Below are 23,824 nucleotides of genomic sequence, written 5' to 3' on the forward strand. Positions count from 1 at the left end.
AAGTACTAGCAATTGAACTTGGGTCCTCTGGAAAAGCTGGAAATGCTTAGCCACTGAGCCATCTCCCTAGGCCCTATTTTCTCCCTCCCGCCTTCCCTCCCTCCCTTCATATGTGTGTGTGTGAGTGTGTGTGTGTGTGTGTGTGTGTGTGTGTGTGTGTGTACGTTTAAACACAAACAGAGGTCTAAAAGGAAATACCACAACTGTTTACTGTCTTCTGGAGATTATCTCCAGTTAGTGGCAATAGAGAAGATTTTGATTATTTTTGTCGGTAAAAATTTTCATACCATTCTAGTAGTTAATGTAGCATTTGATGGTCACATAACACTTTTTTAAAAAGGAAGACACAAGCAAAAGAATGTCTTTGTTTCTACCTGGAGAACTCTAGTCAGCAAGCAGCAAATGCCGGGAGCTGCTGACAGGCGCTCCCCTGGGTGAACTCTGGCCACCCCTTCAACAGACTGCCTGTCTTTGGTCTGACCTCTGAGCAGCACAGGTGTTGGGCATCTATGAAAGGGCGGTGTTCTGTAGAAGAGAGCTCTTCTTGTAGACAGCAGAGTCTTCAATATTTAGGGAAAGATGAAGCAGAGGAGCACGGCAGCTAACTAGACAAACCTAACATAATGCTATCTAAAATGCTATCATTTTAGAAAACAAATATTTTTTTCATTTGGGTAAGGTAATTTCATAAAGACAAATTAAAGGCTATAGAGACTACACTCAGGAGAGCGTTCCATGATGAACGATGAAGGCGCATGGGGGCACCGCTGATTAACAAAGACAAGTAGACCGCTTGACAAGGAAGCCTGCTCTAGCCAAACAATCCGCATCCCCGGGATACTTCCACCAGCTGCGGCAATGCGAGAGGCTTTCATCCCACCTCAGGCTGCTGACAAGCCAAATGACAGGAGCGAGGCTTCTCTCACACACGCACGCATTGCTCTGGGGTGGGGTGGAATCTGGAGTGTCCTTTCAGCTTGGACATGTGCTGCACCACGGGGGAAGATCATTTCTAGAGTATCTTTTAGATCCTTAGCCATTAGCGCTCTCTTTACTAAGAAGAGACAATGGAGGTTCTGGGTACAGTGTTCACAGGATGCTCCACTGAGCAAGAAAACAAGACCATGAAACTGACCTCACAAAGTCACCGCTCAACTGTGGCTTTATCAACTCGTCAGCCCTTCTATGTGGGTCTCAGAGACAACAGCCTGAAAGCCAACAAGGAAATAGACGTCCAAAGGCCCGAACAGAAGAATGACATGACATTATCTCCATACAAGAAGCTGAACGCTGAACTTTAAGAGTCTCATTTATGGAGATTAGCAAAATAACTCAAAGGGCAAAAGTTTGCTATGTATGCATAAGGGCCTGAATTTAATTCCCTAAAACCCACAATTTAAAAAAAAAAAAAAGCAAAGCCGATCAGCCGATCATCATGCACCTTCAAACCCTCCAGTCCTGGGCAAGCAGAGACAGGAGGCTGCTGGAGCCTGTGGGCTGGTTTAGCTGAATAGGTGAGCTCAAGATTCAGGGAGAGAATCCATCTCAGATAAATAAGTGAATGAATGAATAAGGGGATTGAGAAAGAAAAAGCCCAACATGTTAACCTTTGGCACCAATATACTCATGCTTACAGATATGTATACACACATATACATATAAAAATCTCATTGTGAAATAAAATCAGTGGTTTTCACCAGCATGCGTCTTTTAAATGCACGCACCCAACTCCCAGATTCTAAGAAGTCATGCTCCCCAGGCTGCTTTCTCAATTCACTGCTTGTTTACAGACACACGATGATGATTCCAAGTTGAAGCACCACTAAGCACCTGACTGCTGAGACCTTAGTGGGTACAAGAGAGAAACAGGAAGACTGTACTTCCTCTTTCGGGGATGCAGGACCACGCGGGCAGTTTGGAAACAGGAAGTGCCTTCTTCTGAGTCACAGTTCGACCTCTCAGAACTGGAAGCCTCAACCAGGAAGCAGCCCTCTGTCCTCATCATGGAACCGTAACCTGCCACCCTCTAAACACACCTACCTTGACTTCCTCTGGCCAACATGCCCTTACCCAACCTCCATCCCGAGATATCTACTAAAGATCTTGGTTCAATTTGTTCACATTGTAGTTAATATTAAAACACCTTCAGAGTAAGTTTCGCCCAGAGGCATTTAGAGTCTCAAGAGAGACTCTTGAACAGAACACGCCTGTGATTGCTGGCCTTTCCAGTGGTGTAATCAAACGGATGGAAAGAAAAACTGGGGGGAGGGGGCACATAGTCCAGTCCATCTTCTTAAAGCTCCTATTTCCATCTTCTGCAACCCAAGCTGTCTCTGACAGTGGCCCAAACATACAAGGCAGACAACGCATGCCTTATGTGCAGCTTGGCTGAAAACATAAAGTCAATCAACCACTAACACAGGGCTGGCCCATGACCACTAACACCACCTCTAATTTAAGGGCACTGTTTTGTTTTCTGGAGCTGAATTGAGGACTCAATCCTATGACAAAGGATCGCTACGATCTGTTCTTTTCATTCACCAGATGATATTCTGTCAAACACTGTTCAGGTTTTCTTTTTTGATCAAATGTTCTTAAAATGAAACCCATCATTACCCATAATTAATATGTTAGTAACAAGCCCCCACCCTCTAAGCCAGAAGCTATCGCCAGTTAACAACTGCTTACAAAGAAAAATCCATTTTCTCCAACTGAATCTCATTGGGTACTCAAACCACACTTAAGGGCGGCGGGCCTCATGCCCAGCAGGAGATGGCCAACAATACAAACTCAATGGTATTTTGAGGGGTTGTCCCATAATGCAACGTCTAGGTATTTTTTTCCTTTAACCTTACAGGTCTTTTGCTTATATATTATAATTTCCAGTTTTGTGCTTTTATGAGCTTTCTGTATGAGAGAATGTATGTGTTCTATACGTGTTTCTTGGGCTTATTCTTTGTTTTTGTCCTATTGTGGTTTATTTTATTTAATTTTCTTTAGATGACTGTTCTAGTGAGAGAAAAAAATGTGTGGATGGAGGGGATCTGTAAAGAGTTGAGGGAAGGGAAACCTGGGTAAGGGCATATTGTATGAAAAATCTATTTTTATTTAAAAAAGAAAAATGTATTAATAATACAACTTAAATATTCTTTAAAAATGTAATCAGGTGCCTACCTGTAATCTCAGCACTCGTGAGGCAGAAGCAGGAGGATAGGGTTGCTACAATGCTTCAGGTCAGCCTGGGCTTTATCTCCAGTTCTAGGCCAGCCTGGGCTCTTCTAAGTACTAGCAGAGGCTATGGAGCAGAATCCTTCCTCAGACAAAAGGCAGATATGATCAGAGGTCATTCATAAAAGAAAAAATACACCTAAGAAATGAGCAGAGCAGCCAGGGGTCCATCAGTTACAAATACATATGAATTAAAACAATGAGAAGGGAACATAACTACTAGTACAATTACACACGTATGCATACCACATACACAAATGAATAGTTAGCTTGGGTCCTAGCCTCTCTTAGAGAGTAAATAAGCCATGTTTATTTAAAACACACACACACAGACAGAGGTGGGGGAGAGAGAGAGTTGGAAGCTTTGACTCTACAGTTACATGTTTGAGAATGCACTCTAAAAAATAGGGGGAAAAACACAAAACAAAACATGTTATATCAAGACATTTATTTTAGTGTTTATTATTCATATGTCCAGGAAAAACATGCAACAATGTGTCAATGTTTGACTCAAATATTGTAAAGGAGCATGATAAAATGAACCAGTGATAAGGAAGACGGATGTGATGAGCCGTGAGGTAACCCAGGCAAGCCTTGGACTCATACTTGACCTGCCTTGACCTCATAAGCTCCATATTATTGGCATGTGCTGACACACAGGCATCAAGATTAGTATGGTTTTTAAAATAATGACCATCCCCTGGGCTCTGGATTGAATGTGGTTGAATGGAACAGCCTTTGCCTAGCATTTGCCAGATCCTGGGTTCAATTTCCAGCACCATTATATAAATGTAGCAAAATAAAACTTCTAAAATAGTTGCTATAATCTATAATAAAGTTTATTATTATTTATTATAATAACATAATAAAGAGATAAAATATTATAAAGTGGACATATAGTTCAATATCCAGCCACATTAAAAAAGCCTGATAACCAGCAAGTTACACAAAGAAAGGAGAAACAGCTGGACAGTCCCACACAATTTCCCCTGCCGTACATGAGTAAAGACAGAAATCCATTGGTGTCTTCTAATGACAGTTTGGCTCCTGCCCTTACACCCTCCATCTGAGTCCAATCTTGTCTCTAACAGGACAGTTTCTGAACCAATAAAGCTGGTTGACTTAATGCCACTGCTACTGTGGCCTTAGCATTATGATATACTATTCCCCAGACCCAGCTGCAGCCCAGCTGCCCCTTCCCGCCCCCACCCTCCCTTACTCCCAATAAGGATCCTTCTCCTACAAGAAGACAGCTACCTGACCTAGCCTTGCAGCACTCAGAACATTTCTACTATGCATGAGTCCTGCCCAGGGTCCTGGCCTGAGCCTGAGGAAAGTCTCCCTTCAGGCTTCTGCCTTGCCTGGCCAGGACGCTTTGTTGGCTCAACTTCTACTCACCCTAAAGGTGAGCATTTATTCATTTGATAACGCCTTATTATTCATTTGACAAATTTGTATTGAACAATCACTTCTATACTAACTAATAATCTAAGTTACAGAGAAAATAGAAATTAACAAAACAGACAAAACCATCAGCCATGCTGGAGCTCAGATTCTAATGGTTGATTGCTACAATTTATTTAGCAGGGACACCCACAGGTCCTTTCACGCTAATGCTCCTGACTTCCAAGAGGTCTTCGGGCCAAAGCCACGGACAGACTAAGGTTGGAAGTGAGGGTCTGTAGATATGAACACCAGCCTGCCTCTGAATTCTTAGAAAGCCCCAAGAGCATAAATGGACTGAGAAGAATCTCGAATGGACACCAGGGTTTAGTCAGAGAACTCTGGCCTGGAATCTAGAATCGTTCCACAGCCACTGTGTGGTCCTGGAAAAGCATCCAGTCCTCCTGTGCCACAAACTTCCCATTTGTAAAACGTGCTCTGACCTGTGAAAAAGTAATAGGGGGGTCAATGCTTGACCAAGTGGCTGAGACACGGAGCACAGGCAGCCCTTTCCTGTAAAACACTCATTTATTTTATCCTGTATCCCTCCTCAAGTGTAATGTACACGTGTCTTATCCATGTTAGTGCTTTCTCCGTGAGGTATTACTACAAATCAGAAAATGTAGATACACGCCATAATCCTAGCATTCAGGAGCTGAAGCAGGAGGACATCAAGTTTGAGTTCAGTCTAAGTACCAGTGAGTTGGTACCCTACCTGAAAACAAAATAAAAACAAACATCAAAAAAAAAAAATCTGTCAGGTTAGATGTGCTTTGTTTATACTGTTTATATTCTGAAACAGGGTTGTGCCTTCTGGCCCAGGCTGGCCTCAAACTCCAGGTTCTCTGGTCTCTGCCTACAGCATGCTGGGAACACAGCTGTTGGTCACCACAATCAAACATGCCTTCTATGTCTACATTAAAGCCTTCAAAAGTCTTTCTTCCCACATCTCTAGAATTTCTCGGATAACTAAACAGACTACCACTAAGTTCATATCCACCTTCCAAGAACATACCCTAGGGCTTGAAACATAGTGAAGTTAGTGAGTGCTTGCCTTGCAGGCAGGAGGCTCTGAGTTTGACCCCCAGCAACACATAAAACAGGGCTTGGTGGTGCACAGCACTTGGGGAGAGGAAGCAGGAACATGAAAAGTTCAAGGCTATCCTAAGTTACACAGAGCGTTCAGAGCCAGCCCGGGCTATACAAGAAAATGAGACTGGCTAAATCAGACCCGCAAGCTGAAGAGCCAATTCAATGTCTAAAGTAGAAAGCAGTAAGCAACCCTCAGTAGACCTAAGAATTTGCCTTTGAAACATTAAAGTATTAACAGGCATGTTTAGGGCTGGAGAGATGGCTCAGAAGTAAGAGGTTAAGGCTGCCCTTCCAAAGGATTTCAGTTCAATGCCGAGGAACCACATGGTAGCTCACAACCATCTATCAGAGGCATGTTTAAATTACTCAGAGGACAGTGGTAAGTAAGATGTGTCTTCAGATGAGCAACTAAGGGTACTCTTGTCTCTCAGAGGTGGACATGTGCACCTTAACATCAGTGGATGACAACTGCCAATTAAATGCCAAATACAACTGTCAAAACAACGTATATCCATTGCCTCATTTTATGGCAATCATTCCCAGACTGAGGGAAGTAATTCAGAGAGTTCCTTGGAGTCCTGATTGCTTTATTACATTTGCCCTCGTTTCTTCCTGATCTTTTCTTTCTTCCCCTTCCCTTCATCTTTCCTCTATACCAGCATTCATCCTTCCTCTCTTCCTTCCTTCTCCTCCTTCCTCCTCCTTCCCTTCCTCCTCCTCCTCCTCCTCCTCCTCCTCCTTCTTCTTCTTTTAAACACAAGAGTTTCACTATATAGCCCCGGATAGCCCGGAACTCAAGGTGTATGGCCTCAGACTCCCAGAGCTCTGCCTGCCAATACCTCCTAAGCGCTGGTGCGAACATGCACCATCATGCCTGGCTTCGTCTTTTAAGTTACACGCAGCATTTTCTCGTGGGAGTCTTCAACATTTTAGAGAAGGCTAATCATTTTTGTTGCTTTGCTTTCTTAGAAACAACACTAAATTAAAACACAGGTATAGAGATACACACAAACAATAAAATCTTAACCCTTGAAGAACTATTTGAAGGGCTAGTGAGATACATGAGTTTGCAAAGTACTTCCTTATAAACATGAGGGCTGGGGTCAACCTGCAGAACCCACATAAAAATGCCAGAGCCAGGCATGGTGGTGGATGCCTTTAATCCCCACGCCCAGGAGGCAGAGGCAGGTGGATCTCTGTGATTTAGAGGTCAGTGTCATCATCTACACAGTGAGCTCTAGGACAGCCCAGGCTGCATAAGAGAGCTGTGCCAGAGAGCAAAACAAAAATGCTAAGCACAGTGCATGCTCTTGTTATCCCAATGCAGAGGTGATGAGAGGCAACCCTGGGAACGGCCAGTCATCTATCCCAACTGATGAGCTCCAGGACAATGGGAGAACTTGTCTCAGATGACTGACGGTGTCCCTGCGGGTAACATATGAAACACACACACACGCACACATGCATGCAAGCACGCACGCACGCACACACATTAGAAGGGGGAAATAGCTACCTGTCTGCTGCATACTGTTTTCATAAGAAAAAACATCTCTCCTCTGAATCTTGTCTGCATTAAATAATCATGTACCACTTCTCAACTTTGTATCTCAAAGCTAATGTGAGACATAAAAAGACAGATAGTAAGATTAAATTATTGCTAGAAAAATAGAAAGAAAGATACATAGCAAAGCACGTAAGCAAAAAAAAATCAAATTAGATTTTACTTTATAGGAAATTAAGTCTACCCATCTTACTGAAAGCTTGGCTGACCTGAACAAGAGTTTAATTACAGCACATTTGTTAAGCTCAGCATTACCCATCAAAGCTCTTTAGACCTTTTCATAACACCCCAAACTGTTAATGGGAGTGCTTATCAACACACTATATCACATAGTCAACACAGAAAAAGGATCACTCAGCAAGAAAGAAGAAACAAACTGCCAAAAAACCACCGACCTCAAGCTCATAAAGACTACAGTGTGGAATAGGTGGCAATTCAAATCACGTCCTGAATGTTTCTGTTTAGACAAAGTAGACAGCCAAAACTGTTCTCATGGGAATCACACTGGCGGCCTGGGAAGGCTGAAACATTTATTGGAAATATGTCCGAGTTCCTACATGCTTGGTATCTTCATGCGCCGTGGGTCATAAGCAGCTGCTCTTATTAAAATTCTGCAAACCACACAGTTAAGATCTAAATTATACTTCACTAAGAAAACGAAAATGAGCCCTTAACATCCATACTAAGGGCTGAGGATGTAGCTCGGCAGTGGAGCTACTCATGATAGGTCCTTCATGTCATCAAAATACAAAACAGAAAATGCACACCGGAGAGTAGCCAGAAGTCAATGAGTGGCATTCATAAGCCATACACCTGATGTTTTATTTTTTTAAATGGTATTTTTTTAGATGTCTGGTAGGGTCCAAAATTTTAAATAAATCAAAACAAAAACATCACATCAAATGTAGTTATGTAACCAAATTTCTACAGTAGCATTCACCGACTTCATTTCAGACAGCAATTGGGGTAGAAAGACGACTCTGTGTGAAGTGCTTGCTATGCAAGCCTGAAGCCCTAAATTCAGACCACAGCACCCACAATAAAAGCAAGGATTCCGCCTATAGTCTAAGCACTGGGAAGCGGAGACAGGACTATCTCAGAGGTTCACTAGCCAGCCAGTCTGGCCAACTGATGAACACCAGGTTCAATAAGAAACCATGTTTCAAAAACTAAGGTGGAGAAGCAATAAAGGAAGCCATCCAATGTCAACGTCAGGCTTCTGCATACAAAGTAATGTGACACACGTACCAGACTAACACCATGAATATATATTAATGATTATTCATTTTTCATAACAGAAATTTCAGAATCAAAAGGATTATCAAAAGCACAGGAATTTTTAAGCTACCAATGCAACTAAGACATCAAACTTCAAAAGGTCTTACTAATTTTAAAATGCATACTGCAAATGCTAGGCTTTACAAAAATTTGTTTGATCTCAAACTTAACATGCCAGATCCACAAAATAAGTGAATTTCAGGCCCTCTTAATCACCATGCCTGTTTGAAGTGACATATTCTTGGTACTGACAGCCAGGTTGGTTCAGCTCTGCCATACCCAGACTCCATATCTATACAACAGGAAGCAAACATCAAAGGCCATGAACAGCTTTTGTCTGCTAAGGCTTTTTACCTCTATTTCTTCACCACTGCTCAAAATTATTACAGCAGCACTATAGATTGCAATGTTATAATAAGGGTCAAGTTGCTTTCTGTCCATCAAGATAAATGTCTTTCATGTGCCACATAAAATTATTGAAAACATCAGTGTCAGAATGTCAGCCGTGTGGACATCCTGAAAGATGGCATACGTTAGTGACACAAAACCACATGTAAGTTAGTTACTGAAGATTCTAAAACACCCAGCCTTGTTCCAAACAAGGACCTCGAGTACTTCAAGGAGGCTCGTACCCATCAAGTTCTAAAAGATGATATTAGGATAAGGGTTTAAATTTCCCCAACTCACTAATGGTAACAGCCTTCCCAGGCAAAATGTAAGTAAGATTTTTATGTGCTCTGTCCTCCTAATTTATATGGAATAAGATACCACTTAATTGGAATGACTGGAAAAAGCATGTTCTAGCTACTCAAATATTCGATCAAAATTAGATTTCCACAAAACTACTCAATCGTAAATAATTGAAAATTTTCTGTCTTTGGATATTACTAAACCTACATGTCTGCCATACTGATGAAGTTGATAAAATCTGTTAGAATACTATTAAACATTAGAATATCAGGTAACACACACCAATGTCACAATCTCATTGATCAGTAGCTATAATGGTTTACTATAACCAATCATTCCTTCTGAGGTTTTAATCCAAGGGATGTTTATGAATGATTTTTCTCAAGTTTTAAATGAAGCTTTCTAAGCACATCATCTAACAAAGGACTTCTTTTCTATCACACAGTAAAACAGAACTTAAGTAGATGGCAACAGCCCTCTGCATGCTACGCTGGGAGAAAGAGCACATTTTCTCCAGCCCCTGTGTGTCAAACCAATGGAATAGGTCGTGATAAATCAAGTATAAATCATGGAACAACAAACACTCCAGAGTTTTATCTCAATGCTAACTCACATAACTTAATAAATTCACTATATGGAGTTTATAATTTACTACACTAGCAAATTAACAAGAACAACAATAAACGCCCTGATTCAGAATACAAGGTGTCAGACAGGCCATTTTCTACCCAGGGATACTGGGCAATCGCAATGAGTTGTTCATCTTCCTCTGTCTTATCTTTTTTATTGCTGGTCATTTCTTATTTCTGTTCAACATTCATGAAGCCTTTTAAGATTTTTGCAAGCTTTAACTGGTGCATTTTACAGCATTTCCGTGATGTGGCAAGGCATTATTGGCTTTAGTTAATGACTCAGAAGACAGAAAGGTTAATGCCCTACTCAAATCTATTCTTGACGCTAATGGTAATTCAGGACTTGAGCTGTAAATGATCATATGATAATTAGCCAGGGTCCATTGGCCCATGGCATTTTCTAGCAGAGAACCACTCTTATTATTATTTTCTGAATTGTTCAGCTGTCATTTAAACAGGCAGCATTATACACTTAAGTGATTAAGTCCTAATAGGCCAGTAAGGACACTTAACATGACTGCTCAGTAGATGCTCTTGTTCACCTGGAAGCTAAGTCTCCTACTGAACTTCCACTCCTGTGGTACTTGAGCAACTTCTAAACATATAATCTCTGGGAAGGAAGAAAGGTCAACCTATTGAGAAGACCAAAGGGTACTAATAGCAGAGCAGACCTGGAGAGGGACTTGTCAGTAAGCATAAAATATAACCAAAGATTGGAGGCACAGATCAATTGTAGAATGCTGACCTAATATGCTCATGAGGTTAAAGGTTCAATCCTCAGCAGGGCTGGGGCTGCCCATAACCAAGTATATGGTTATAAGCTCTTTTCAGAAGAAAGTATTTTAATAGTGTAGATGTGCACATTATTATTAATATCCACAAGAAATTTCAGAGGAGCTCAAAATTCCAGGGCTCTCTGGTTGAGAATCGCTATCTCAGTGATCCACCGTCGCTCATAGAGTTAGCTATCTACATCCACATGTGCCCAGGCAAGGAAAGGAAGCACAGTTACCACTTACTAAATAAATAGGTTAGGTGAAGAGCGATTGTTTCTTAGGTTTTCCAGGTACCGCCTATGAAAAGTGGAGGCACTGGGTTTCATGGGACAGAGTCAGTACCCATAAATACTGTGTAAAACATGGGTTCTAGAATAGACTGTGACTTTAAGAGGACCACCCCCAGCTCTTCATCTCTGACAACGTCTCTCTTCCCTGGCATCCACGTTCCCCACATGATGCTCTGATTGCAAATTCTATCACATAACTAACTAGATTCTGTGATCACGCACATTACAAAGTACATACATATAAAATACTCCATAAAAATACCTATTTATTATTTATTATTAAGGTTCATGTATCAATCTTTTAATTTTGACTAACCCGAACTACTCCCCAAAAGCTCAATCAACCCTAATGAAACAGTTCCTACTGTTGGCTACCTTAGCTGAGAAACAGAATGAAGGGTCCAGGTCCAGTCATCTCTCTGATGTCATCTACACGGCTCCCCATCTCAAGCAGGTCCATCTGTGCATCTATTCACTGAAGGAAAACTTACTTCCTGGATTACTACTGAGTACTGACACTTTCCAGGTAGTCAGGTAGTCGCATGCTGGGCATTTCCATATTAGAAATGAACCCAGAAGAATGCAATCTGGAAGGTTAGAGAGACAGATCGAGGAATCGTTGTCTCCAGACCTGAAACCCATACTGAGAAAGAAGGAAACTGACTCTAAAAACTGTCCTCTGATCCCATCTACGCACTGTGTCGTGCACACTCACAAATGTACACATACGTGCAATAAATAAAGAATGCATCTGGGATACAAAAAGGAAACAGAAAGTGCACCCAATAAAATGTGTTCACGCAGTTAGTAACAAACTCAGTAGCAAACCTACTATTTATCAAACATTCCCTCCCATGCCCTATGTAAACCCATACTCTATAGTAAAACTTCTTACATTACAATCTAGAACTCTAAAGTTTCACAGAACATGCAAACTTTCCAGAACCCAACCCCTATTCTCCTCTTTGACTTCAGAGACAGCCTTTAGGCATGAAAGAACTTTCTAATTTCTTAAAATGGCTTACTGAAATTATTCCACTGACTGGAAACCATCCCCACCTAAAACACAGCAGTGCTTCGTGAGATGCAGATGTCAGTTCTCCTCCCTAAACCCAGCTTCTGTGAAACTCACATCCTCTCACTCTCCCGAGTGGGCGTATCCGACGAAATCAGTCACTGCTAGTCAATTCCCAAGGGTCTTTTAAAAACCTAACCCACAATTCTCTACAGCACAGCTTCTGACAGGCTCTGAAGATACACAGACCCAGACAGAGTGAAAACGCAACATCTCGAAAGCGGGCAACTGCAGATCACACAACCGTCTCCTCCCCGCTGCTCTCAGTCACCTGTCCGAGTGATTTCACTAGAATGGAAGGATGGCAGAAATGGGGAGCACGGTCAGTCACGCAGCCCAGTTTAGGTGACTTAAACCTGTCAATCTGTGCACCCTTAAAGGTGAATAATCTTGGTATCAAACCACCAGCGCTGGGGGTTTTCTGTGCAGCATTTTATAGCAATAGCTACACTCATCATCTCTATATGGAGATGGCTGACTGAGACTGAGGAAAATCACAGAATCGCTCTGCCTATAAGCCTCAACGGAGCTCTCATCATGATAATTCTACTTACTCTGCTTTGTCCTTTCCAAGATGATGACTTGACATTCTGATCTCTTCCCCATCTTCCTCTAGGCAGGTAACTTACCCCCATCTTCATACACACAGGCAGGCTGATGGGACATCTAACCTCTCTGCCATCCAAGCCACTGGCTGTTAATCCTATAAACATGTCTGCGTTTCCTCTGGTTCAACAGTGCAACAACTCTTCTTGTTCCCATCCCAGGTGAATCCCTCTACCTTGTTTCAGATCTTAGCCTTCATCGGTTTTATAAAACCTTCCCAAGTAGACCTTTCTCTCGCTCTCTCCTGTTGTTATCAACCTCGGCTTCGCGATGGGTCACTCTGACTGCTGCAGAAACTTGCTTTTAGATACTGGCATTAAGGAACAGTCCCCTCCATTACCCTCCTCATCCCTTCACCCAGCACACTTCCGCAGGGTTTCAGAGCACAATGCTTTGGATAAGCAGCCTCGGATCTCTGCAGCCCCTCAGTCCACTCTAATCAAGTTCTCATTTTACCATCGCATGCAAATTCTCTGGTCATTATCAACTAGTATGACCTGTAATTCACCATCCACTCTAGAACATTCTGAGTACAGTAGCACTAATCAAGATACCAAAGAATCAGCACAAACTGAAACTGTACAAGGTAAACCGCTGAGCACTAACACCCCGGACGATGCTACCCCAGCCACGGTCAGTTCACTCTCTGCTCTCCTGGCCTGTCAGACTCTCGGCGTCCTTCCTCAGAGTGCTCCCTTCTCTAAAACTAGCGTCTGCCTAGCCTTCCACTATGTAACCGGCCGCCCATCTGCTCATCCAAACCGCAGAGTACTCAACTCTGCCCCTGGTTGTCTTTCCTTCTCTTCTTCCTTCAGTTTCTCTGCTGCTGCTCCAAGTGATGGCACCTAGTTCAGTGACTCACTAGCACCTAGGTGCCATGTCTGTGAAATCTGACCTTTTCCCACCACAGAATCAAACCTGCTCAACCTCACTTAAAAGCCCACTTCAACAAAGTGAAAATCACCGAAAGAGAACAACTAAACCCCATTTTCCACTACCCCAAAAATGCACACACACCCCTGCCGTCCCATGTCTTGACCACCAGAAACAACATACAACTGTCTGCCCCACTCCTCAGACGGTCCTTGATAAATCGTCATCACCTTCCAAGCAAACTGGTTTCATTGGCCTATCTCCAAACATCTCCCAAATCTACAAGCCATGAGTCACCACTTCCTGTCTACCATCCATTCTCAGGTGGCCATCCTAACAGGCATCTGAATGTCTTGTGAGCTGGAGATGGCACTTGTTGCTCTTCCAAATGACTCTGGTTTGATTCCCAGCACCTACATAGTAGGCTACAACTGTTCATAATCTAGACCCATGGGATCTAACACTCTCTTCTGAACTACTTGGGCACCAGGCATGCATACAGTACACAGATAAACATGCAAGCAAACACCTAAACAGTGTAGACAGATGTTCCCCTGTCCTGATCACCTGCTCCCAAATAAACAAACTGAGGCTTATAGTAACTGTAAATGCTTGGCCAATAGCTCAGGCTTGTTACTAGCTAACTCTTTCATTCACTTGGCCCATATTTCTTATGTATGCTTTGCCACCTGGCTCATGAGTTGTTACCTCATTTCAAAACGTCCTGCTTCCTCAGCAGCTGGCTGGTGTCTCTCTGACTCCACCCGTCCTCATCCTGTCATTCCAGTTTGTCTTCCTGCCTAACTTTATCCTGTTCAACTATTGGCCAGTCCGCTTATGCTGGGCACGGTAGTACATGCTTTTAACCCCAACATGTGGAGGCAGAGGACAGCCTGGTCTATGCAGTGAGTTCCAGGTTAGCCAATGGTTATGTAGAGAAACTCTAACAAACAACTAAAACAAAACAAAAAAGCCAGCAAATCTTTTACTTTTGACCTTAAGTATGCTCAGCTTCCTCCCGTCACTATCCCTGATGTTCCTTCTGCTGGGGACATTCTCTGCTTTATCGCTATGTCACTTCTTATTGTCTTCATTCAGTTTTCTGTTCAGGTGCATGCTCCTCAGTGAGCAGTAATAATTCAAAATCATCCTCTTATCTAAGGGTTCATTGTTTGCCCCACATACACACAACAACAAGGGCTTTCCAGACAGGGACCTTGTCTCTCTGTTTGACATTGAGTTGTTAATGAATAGAAAACTGCCTAGCATATAATAAACACTCCATAAATATTTAACAAGTGATCGACCGGAAACTGGAATTCATCGAGATCAATAATGGCAGAAGGAAAAATGAAGGGTGCAAGCTCAATGCTCGGAAGCGAGAAAGGAAAAAGTACAAGTCATGTGAAGGAAACAGTGATAGTTACCAGCCCTGACCCAACTGATAGCCTGCCTAGTCTACACTCAGATCCTAAAAACTCCTTTCTTCCTGTTCAGTCCTATTTAGAAAAAAAAAAACCAAACCCCCAAAAAACCCAAATCCTGTCCAAGATTGCCAAGTTGATTAAACTCGAAGCCAGTGTTTACAGTCTGGTTTCCATGAACCCAGACATCCTATACATGAGTGTGCTCCCCTATGTGGGCTTGAAAGCCTCACATACTAATCCTAGATCTTGGTCTTGCTCTCTAGCCCCCTGTACAAATACACACTTTAAAATCCCAAACATACTCGACTTTGGTCGTGTCAATCACCTATCCCTTAGCCACATGAATACAGGTGCTACATGACTGAAGCCATATCCACACAACAGCAGCTCTCCACGTATCAGACACTGCTATCTGCCTGAGAGGTGTCATCAAACCACCCCTTCCACCCCCTCCACTTCTTCCAACTCCATCTCCACCATCGTTCTGTACTGTTACCACCACCTCCATTTTCACCTCCTCAATCACCACTTCCACTTCTACCATTACTTCCAGGAGCACCACCAGCAGCACCATCACCATCACCTTCAACAGCAACATCATCACCACCACCACTACTGCAATCATCTCTATCTTCTCCACCACCACCATCATCACCTCTTTGACTAACACGATTATCAGTATCACCTCCAGCATCTAGCATCACCGTTATTGATACCACTCCTCCATCATCACCAGCACAATCTACTCTACTGCCGCCATTCTCAATATCACCTCCTCCATCACTATCACCTCCTCTATCACCACAATCATACCCACTGCCATTTGTGTTTATTACCAAGAACTGATGTTAAAGTTCTCAAAGAAAAATGATCACATTTAATTCTGTTCTATTTTTAAAGAAATGAGATATTCTTGTCCCAAACAATTCCTGCTGAAGCAACAACATATTAACTTTCATGAATTGCTTAAAACTCATCCATTTAAAACTATCCAATCCCCCTCCAGTGACAGCACTCCAATATGCATGGAGCCGAGAGAGGAATGTCCCTTAGGTCAACATGTGACACTACTTACTATCGCCTTTGTTTCTCACACCTACATCAAGCGAAAAACACCTGCTTTTGGCAAGCCAAAACATGCCCCAAAGCCGAAAAGTCAAAATGCATGGAACAAAACTACAAATTTAGCAAAGAAATAAATGGAGAAAAAAATTGAAATGTTTTATAGGCTCCAAAAATGCTGATGCCTATCTCAAGTAACTCTGGGACATGGGAAATTTTCTTTTCTGTTATAAAAGGCTTGATGTTTTCTTTTATCTTTAGTGGTACGGGGATCTAAGCCAGGGCCTTGCACATTCTAGACAAGTGCTCTACAATGGAACTATACATCCCCAGTCAGTATTTGTTAATTTATATAAAAAAAAAAAGTCTATAGAGACTGGGGAGATGATTCAATAGGTAAAGTACTTGCTATACAAACATGAGGACCTGGTTGGATCTCTACCATCCAGAGCAAAGGAGGGAGAAAGGAAGGAAGGGAAAAAGAAAGACAAACAGCAAGGATGAACCAGTCAAGTGTGGGGGGAGGGCACTATACATGTATAATTCCAGCACTGAAGAAACAATGACGAAATGATTTCTGGGACTTGCTGGCCCCTAGTCAAAGCAGTGAGCTCCAGGTTCAATCAGTGACTCTGTCAGCAGCTAAGAATTCCTGGTGTGGCAGCCTGAGGACTGGAATTCAGATCCCAGCACCTGTGTATAAACCAGGCATGGCCCTATATACCTAAAACACCAGCACTGAGAGGGGTGGGGAAGAGGATTGCTGGATCCCAGCGAAGGAAAAATCCAAGTTCCTGGTTCAGAGAGACAGCATGCCTCAAAAGAATAAGGTGGAGCGTGATAGAGGAAGATATTCAATGCTACATCTGACCTGGGTGAGCATACACACAAGCATGTATATATCACACATATGCAACACACAATGTGAAGAGCAATAAGAACACCAATATTGACCACTGGCACATACACAAATGTGTATGCATACAAATAAAACAAAATTTCTTTATAAGTCGGATGGTGTTGAACAAATTATTTAAGCATTCTGAGCCTTTTTTTTTCAATAGCAAAACAGATTAATACATATCTCATAGAACACTAGTGTTATGCCCAGATCACGGGGTCCCCCAAAAGCACCACGGAGTTCATTCTATGTAAAAGCAAAGAGTCTATATTCAAGCTTAAGCTTGGACTCTCAGTCGATCTGATGCAGGGGCTGAGAGCAGAGAGCAGAGAGCCCAAGGTCCAAGCAGGTTTTTATCACAGAAGAAGTGGAGTGAGGGTATTTCCAGGGTTCAGGACCCTGAATGGCTGACATCTGTCTAGGGATCTTAGCAAAGGAAGAATAGGTGAGTCCTAGACCCAGGGACACTGTGTGATCTTTCCTCATCTTATCTAACACTAGGAATGTCAGGTACTTCCCTTTAGATGCTGGCCCTTTCTGGATAGTGTCAACTCCAGCTTTTTCTGGAACCCGGTGCTGCCTGTCAGTAAACAAAACTCAGGCCTACTTTTTAGTTGGTCGCTATCAAGCCTGCCATGGCCACTGTGCAACCTGGGCCTCATATGTGTGGCCAGGCTGTGCTGGGCTCCACAAACAGAAACATCAAACGTGATAAACAACACACATATAATAAATGCATGGTACAGGGTTGGAGATGTACCTGGTTAAAAATTCTGCCTTATTAATATTCATACATACAATCATATATTGATATTTTTGCATATAAGGGTTTTTCTTATTTTCTGAGATCAGGTCCTACTATGCTTCCCTCTGTTGGGGGTCACGTTGGGGTCACAAACGCTCTTGCACGCACAAAACACTAGGTAAACCAGCAATGTTAAACACACAGGAGCAGAGATGGCAGAGAAAAAAATACCTTCTTTCCTACCCAGAACGCTAGATTGGATATTGTTTAGGAGCTGGTGACCCTTTTGTCACCAGTGGAGGCAGACCTCACCCAAATCTTCCAAAACGCTGACCCCAGACTCTCCCTCCCTAGACTATTGTCTTTAACTCTCAGTTAAAGCCATCCTTAGCAGAGAGAGACGTCACAAGTATTTTATGTACTTTCGACCTTTATGCTATTTTCATCAGAAACCACAGTAGATCAGCCTGTTAGCTGTAGAAGTCACACGTATTTTGTAATGGAGTTTCTAAGTGTAATGGTCTGTCCTGTCCTTTCAAGAAATAAGTCCCACCCACTCCCTGCCCCGCCCACTGAGGATCTTCCTTCTGCTTCCAGACAGAGCTCCCCCACTCCCGTCTGGAAGGCAGCTTCTCTTCTCCTCTTCCCACCTCCCCCCCCCTCTCTCTCCTCCCCTTCTCCCTTTCCCTCTTTCCCTTTCCCCCTCAGTAACCCACTAAATAAATCAGCACTTTCTTTGCAGGACGCACCTATCTGTCTCTGTCTCTCACCACCGACTCCCACCTGCCTGGAACCCACAGAAGCCCGGGCAGTGGGACAGGCTGCCCCTCAGGGAACCGCAGCAGTTCACCATTACACTGAGTAGTCATACTTTAAGTTTATAGTATACCTGGAAACTCTTCCCCACATCGCACTGTGTTTAAATATACTGATGAAGTCAATCTGAGCCAGGCTTTCATTCTCATCTCTTCAGGGCCCCCTCATTCCTGGCTATACTTGAACTCATGACCTTCCCACTTCAACCTCCCTCATGCAGAGCTTCTCAATATGTGGGTCATAACCCCCACGGGGTCACATGTCAGACATCCTGCACACTGGATATATACATTATGATTCATAACAGTAGCAAAATTAGTTATGAAGTAGCAAGGAAGTAATTTTATAGTTGCAGGTCACTACAAAGTACATTAAAGGGTGATAGCATTGGAAAGTAGCCCTGGGTCACATACAGTATCACAGGCATGCACCACAATGCTTGGATTGCTAGGGCTTCTTCAAGTGGCAAGAAAGGAGGAAAAGGTAAGTGGATCTTCTGAAAGTATGCAAAAGTTCGTGCATATTCTTTTGCACCTCCCCTTAGGAATAGCTCGGAGGTGTCGGTGAATGCCAGACATTTAAAAGCCCTCTTACAGCCGGCTGCGGCTTTGTTTTTTTAGTCCCTAGATTTATAACATTCATGAAGTCTGCTAAAGAAGCAGCCTCCAAAGTCAGCCACTTAGAAGGGAGGCAGGAAAGACAATATGCTGTTTGTACAAAGAAGCCAAACTAGAGCAAGGTCATAGTGAAACACAGGTTTTTCTTCTACCTCCCCCTAAAGATCCAAATTACTGTACATCCTTTTAATTCAAATGACTTGCCAACGTTGAAATAAATGAAACACAACAGCCAAACTCAAAGTTTAAAAATACCTAACAAAAACCAACAACAACAGTACTACCGAGGGGGAAAAACTCAAAACCAAGGAAACCTGAAATAGCCCTACTGCTTATATAATACAGAAGAGCTTCTTCCTTCTTTGGAGTGAAATCCTCAAATCACTCATTCCCTCATTCTGACTCAACGCTAACAACCCTCACCTCAAATAGAATCACAGTGCTTTAAATGTGTGCACGAAGGAGACCGCTGGGGAAGGGAACGCAAGCTAGAAGACAGAAGGAACAGGAGAGAGGTTTGGTGCTGTCACCAGCAGACTGGGAGACAGCTGGCCCAAAGTACTCTGAAGCGCTGAGAGTCTCAGCAAAACACACAACCCCGGAGACACCGCCCCAGTGTCACTTAGCCTCACTACCAGATCAGAGGCTTAGAAAAAGAGGTTCATCTTGCAAAAGATTTGATTTTAGATCTAATGAGAAAATCAAGCAACAACAGCAAACATCTGCATCCTACAATGTTCTGTCCCCACTGTGCACACTAGAAAAAAACTAAGTACTCAGGGCAGCTTGGTGTCACCAGGTAACACTAAAGACTTAAGCATAACTTTCCTGAGGTCACCAGACACACCCACTGCACAGCCCCTTTCCTTACAATGGACCAGACCGGACAAGAAACTTTAAACAAAGATCAATCTGAGAAAGATAATCAAAAAGAATAAAGAAGCCAGGCAGTGCTGGTGCATGCTTTAATCCCAACACTGGGAAGCAGAGGCAGGCCTGAGTTCGAAGCCAGCCTGGTCTACAGACTAAGTTCCAGGACAGCCAGAACTGTTACATAGAGAAACCCTGCCTTGAAAAACAAAAAAAAAAAAAAAAAAAAAAGAAAGAATAAAGAGAAGTTTGATACTCATTCATATCTATAGCCTTACTCTAGCATTCACTGAAAAACACTTGTTACAGAAAGTTCCAAATGTCTTTTCAAAACATGGACTTTTCACTGGACTACAAAATGAGGAGTCTATTAGCCAGGGTACCCTAAACTAAAGAAGCACTCCTCCTCCTCTACAGGAAAGCTACGGAATGGAACAAGGCTGCCCAGTGCAACTACTAGAATGTACTTCTGCAAGGGCTAAGCAGTGCATACAAGGCAAGGAGTTTTGCTCAAGGCTGTAACTAAAATATTAAGTCTGGAGTGTTGACAGTTACTAAAAGAAACCTGAGAGAGATGCCCTCAATCCAAACAGGTAATGTTCACCGTAAAAATTGCTACAAACTACAGGCAGGACAGAACTTACAGCTTAAACTCTCAGCCCTGCACATCTGTGGTAATTTCCCTCCACGTGGCCATTATGTGCCAAAGAAACCCGCAGTCCACTCGCTAGGTAGGTAGAGAGCAGAACACACCCATGCACATCCATGAATAAAAAGCAGAACAAAAGCCAGGCAGTGGCACAACCTTTAATCCCAGCACTCGGGAGGCAGAGACAGGTGAGTTCAAGACCACCCTGGTCTACAGAATGAGTTCCAGGACTGGTTCCATAGCTACTGAGAAACCCTGTCTCAAAAACAAAACAAAACACAAAACAACAACAAAATAAAACCATGGTACTCCCAAAAATAGTTCAAGACTACAGAAAAGTTCAGATGAAGATGACATATTGCAACCTTTACTTGTCCACACTAAAACAAATGTTCATTTAAGGTTTTGACGATGGGATAGTGGGTAAAGTGGTTGCTATGAAAGCATAAAGACTTGAGTTCAAATCCCCAGAGCCCAAATAAAGCCAGGTACAGTAGGATGTATCTTTAAAGTCTCAGTTCCTAGAGCAAGACTGGAGACAGAGACAGGAGAACCCCTGGAAGCCTGCTGGCCAGCTAACCTGGCATAGTGTTGAACAACAAAGACAGCTGCTTCTAACAAGGTGGAAGGCAAGAAATGACACTCAAGGCTGTCCTCTGATCTCTACGTGTATACCACAGCATGCATTCCCCCTCACAAATTAAAAAAAAAAATACTTGGATCATTAGGTATAGGATCCAATCACCAATCACCCTTAGTCACAACTCCAAAACAGACCGTGGGTTTTCAAACATTTCCCCCCTAAGTGAGATGTCTGAGTCAAGCCTATAATGAGAGTAGTTCAAAGGCCTGCCAGGAGGCTCAGCTTCTGTCTGCTAACATTTACAGTAAGCAGACAGCATGTGGCGTGCCATGATAGCAGCTCTTCAGCCTCCATTCAAACACAAGGTAGAACATTTTGGTCAGTCAGGGGCATAAACTATGAAAACCGTATCTTACTTGTATGAGTAGAATTTACAAACTATTTCTTAGTTTGGTTCTAGGTGCTGGAGAGATGGCTCAGCAGGAAGAGTGAACGCTTGCTATTCTTCCAGAAAACCAAAGTCTGGTTTTCGATATTCATGTCGAGTAGTTGACAAGCACCTGTAAGTCCAGCTCCAGGGATCACAGGCACTTGAACACACACATGGTTCTAAGATCTCTTTGTTGTCCTTAAAACACAGTATCCCAATCGAATGGACAAAATAAATACTAACATTTAAATGTTGGTAGGGTGTAGCCACCAGGAATTAAAAGATACATGTATTCTTTGCTCAACCCCTCCACTTTCAGAAGTCCAGCCTGTGGAATTCTTGCCTGCAAATATTGCGATGGCCACTCACTTCAGCAATCCACCAAAGGGGAGCACGGTGCACACCCATTACCACAGGGTGCACACACAAAAGAACAAGCCATTCTGCTGAGAAAAAAAAAAAGTTGCCAAATACAGAATAAACACACTCAAAATTTAAATTCTAGGCATGCCTCTCATGTGCTCATGTACTTGAACCAACACATGGCTGAAAGACACTGTCTCAGACAGAGAACAGCAGCCAACCTTCTCAGGAAGAGGAGATGGATATGTGGGGAACAGTCACAGGAAAGAGCCTGGCCTCGTCACTGTTCTACTGCTGTGAAGAGGCACCATGACCACAGCAACTTACAAAAGAAACCATTGAACTGGGGCTTGTTACAGGTTCAGAGGTGTAGTCCATTATCAGCCTGGCAGGGAGGACATGAAGGCAGGCATGGTGCTAGAACAGTAGCTGAGACCTACGTCCTGATCCTCAGGCCAAGGGAGAGCCACTAAGTCCCTCAAAGTCCACCTCCAGTGACACACTTCCTCCAACAAGGTGACACCTAATCCTTCTAATCCTTTCAAATAGTTCTACTCCCTGGAGCCCAAGCATTCACAGTGTGAGCCTGTGGTGGCTATTCATATTCAAATCAGCACAGGACCATTTAAGAAGAAATGGTCCCTTTTTCTGCAGCATTCTTCCTTGCCACTTAAAGCATTTAAACATTTATTTACCGTACATAAAATATTTGTTCTCTTTGGAAAATAAGACGCCACATCAATTTCTGGCTAACTTCTAGAATTATTTAAAGAGAATGCTCAAACAAGAAAGAACTAATGAATGTTGCTAGTCAAAAACATCCTTTGTAGACTTTACCCTTCAAAGGAATAAAGAAAAACCGTGGGCAGCATGAAGCAGGAGCTATAAAGAATGTGACAGTGTTCTCACAAAGGAGAGAGCATTACTCAGAGAGAGAAAGGATGTGTCTCAGATCTGCAAAGACAGAAAAGGTACCGGAATCAGAAACACCATTAAAAAAGACGCAATCATCCCCAGTGTCCCTCTGAAATAAAATTCCAACAATGAATCTTACTTTTGGCACGAACTGTACGCTGTGTGGGAATGTGGCTTTGGATTAGAAAAACTGCACACAAAGAGCTAAGCAGTGTAGAGCGTCTGCGGTTACCTGCACATTTTCTTCTGTGACCTGAATTTCTGCGGTGTAAACATAATCAATTAGCATCCTCAGGGTCCAGCCGTCGACCTCCTTTATTCGAACTCTCTTAGCTCGGCTTTCGCTCATCTCACCTAAAACACCAAGGAACGAAGTGAAGTTACAACGGGAGGCTGCTGTGAAAATACCAACACCAAGACAGGCTGATCCATATTCCTGCCACTCACGCGAGCAAAGAGGCAACAGGATCTGCCGCTGCTGCAGGCCTCACCAACCCCCCACAAAGGTGTCCTGAGCAAACCATAAATTACTTCAGCTTGGCATCCGAGCCTGAAGATAACATTGCAAGATTGAGGGTGCCCTGCACCCAGCTCCACCTACCGCAGTCAGTGCTGCCCATGTGGGGTCCTTCATGGATTCCTTTCTCCTGAGGTTTTTGTTGTTGTTTTAGTTTAGTTTGGTTTGGTTTGGTCTGGTATGGTTTGGTTTGATTTGCAATAGGGTTTCTTTGTGTAGCCCTGGCTGTTCTGAAACTCATTATGTAGACCAGACTGGTCTGAAACTCAGAGAGCCACCTCTCAAATGCTAGGACTAAAGGCTGGGGTTTTATTTTTATTTTTCTATGACTTTGATTTTATTTGTTTGTTTGATTAACTAGTGTGTGTGTGTGTGTGTGTGTGTG

The 23,824-nt window shown here is 42.9% G+C and overlaps 1 protein-coding gene across 1 annotated transcript in view; it reads right to left on the reverse strand.

Annotated features, from left to right (window-relative positions):
• Window positions 1-23,824, reverse strand: part of Klhl2 (kelch like family member 2) — a 117,875-nt gene that overhangs the window by 56,835 nt on the left and 37,216 nt on the right. Inside the window, exon 4 of the mRNA XM_005367748.3 lies at window positions 23,155-23,276. Within this exon, the coding sequence (XP_005367805.1) occupies window positions 23,155-23,276 (122 nt within the window). The remainder of the gene's footprint in view (window positions 1-23,154; window positions 23,277-23,824) is intronic.

This window comes from Microtus ochrogaster, unplaced genomic scaffold (genome assembly GCF_000317375.1).
Source record: "Microtus ochrogaster isolate Prairie Vole_2 unplaced genomic scaffold, MicOch1.0 UNK23, whole genome shotgun sequence".
NCBI lineage: Eukaryota > Metazoa > Chordata > Mammalia > Rodentia > Cricetidae > Microtus > Microtus ochrogaster.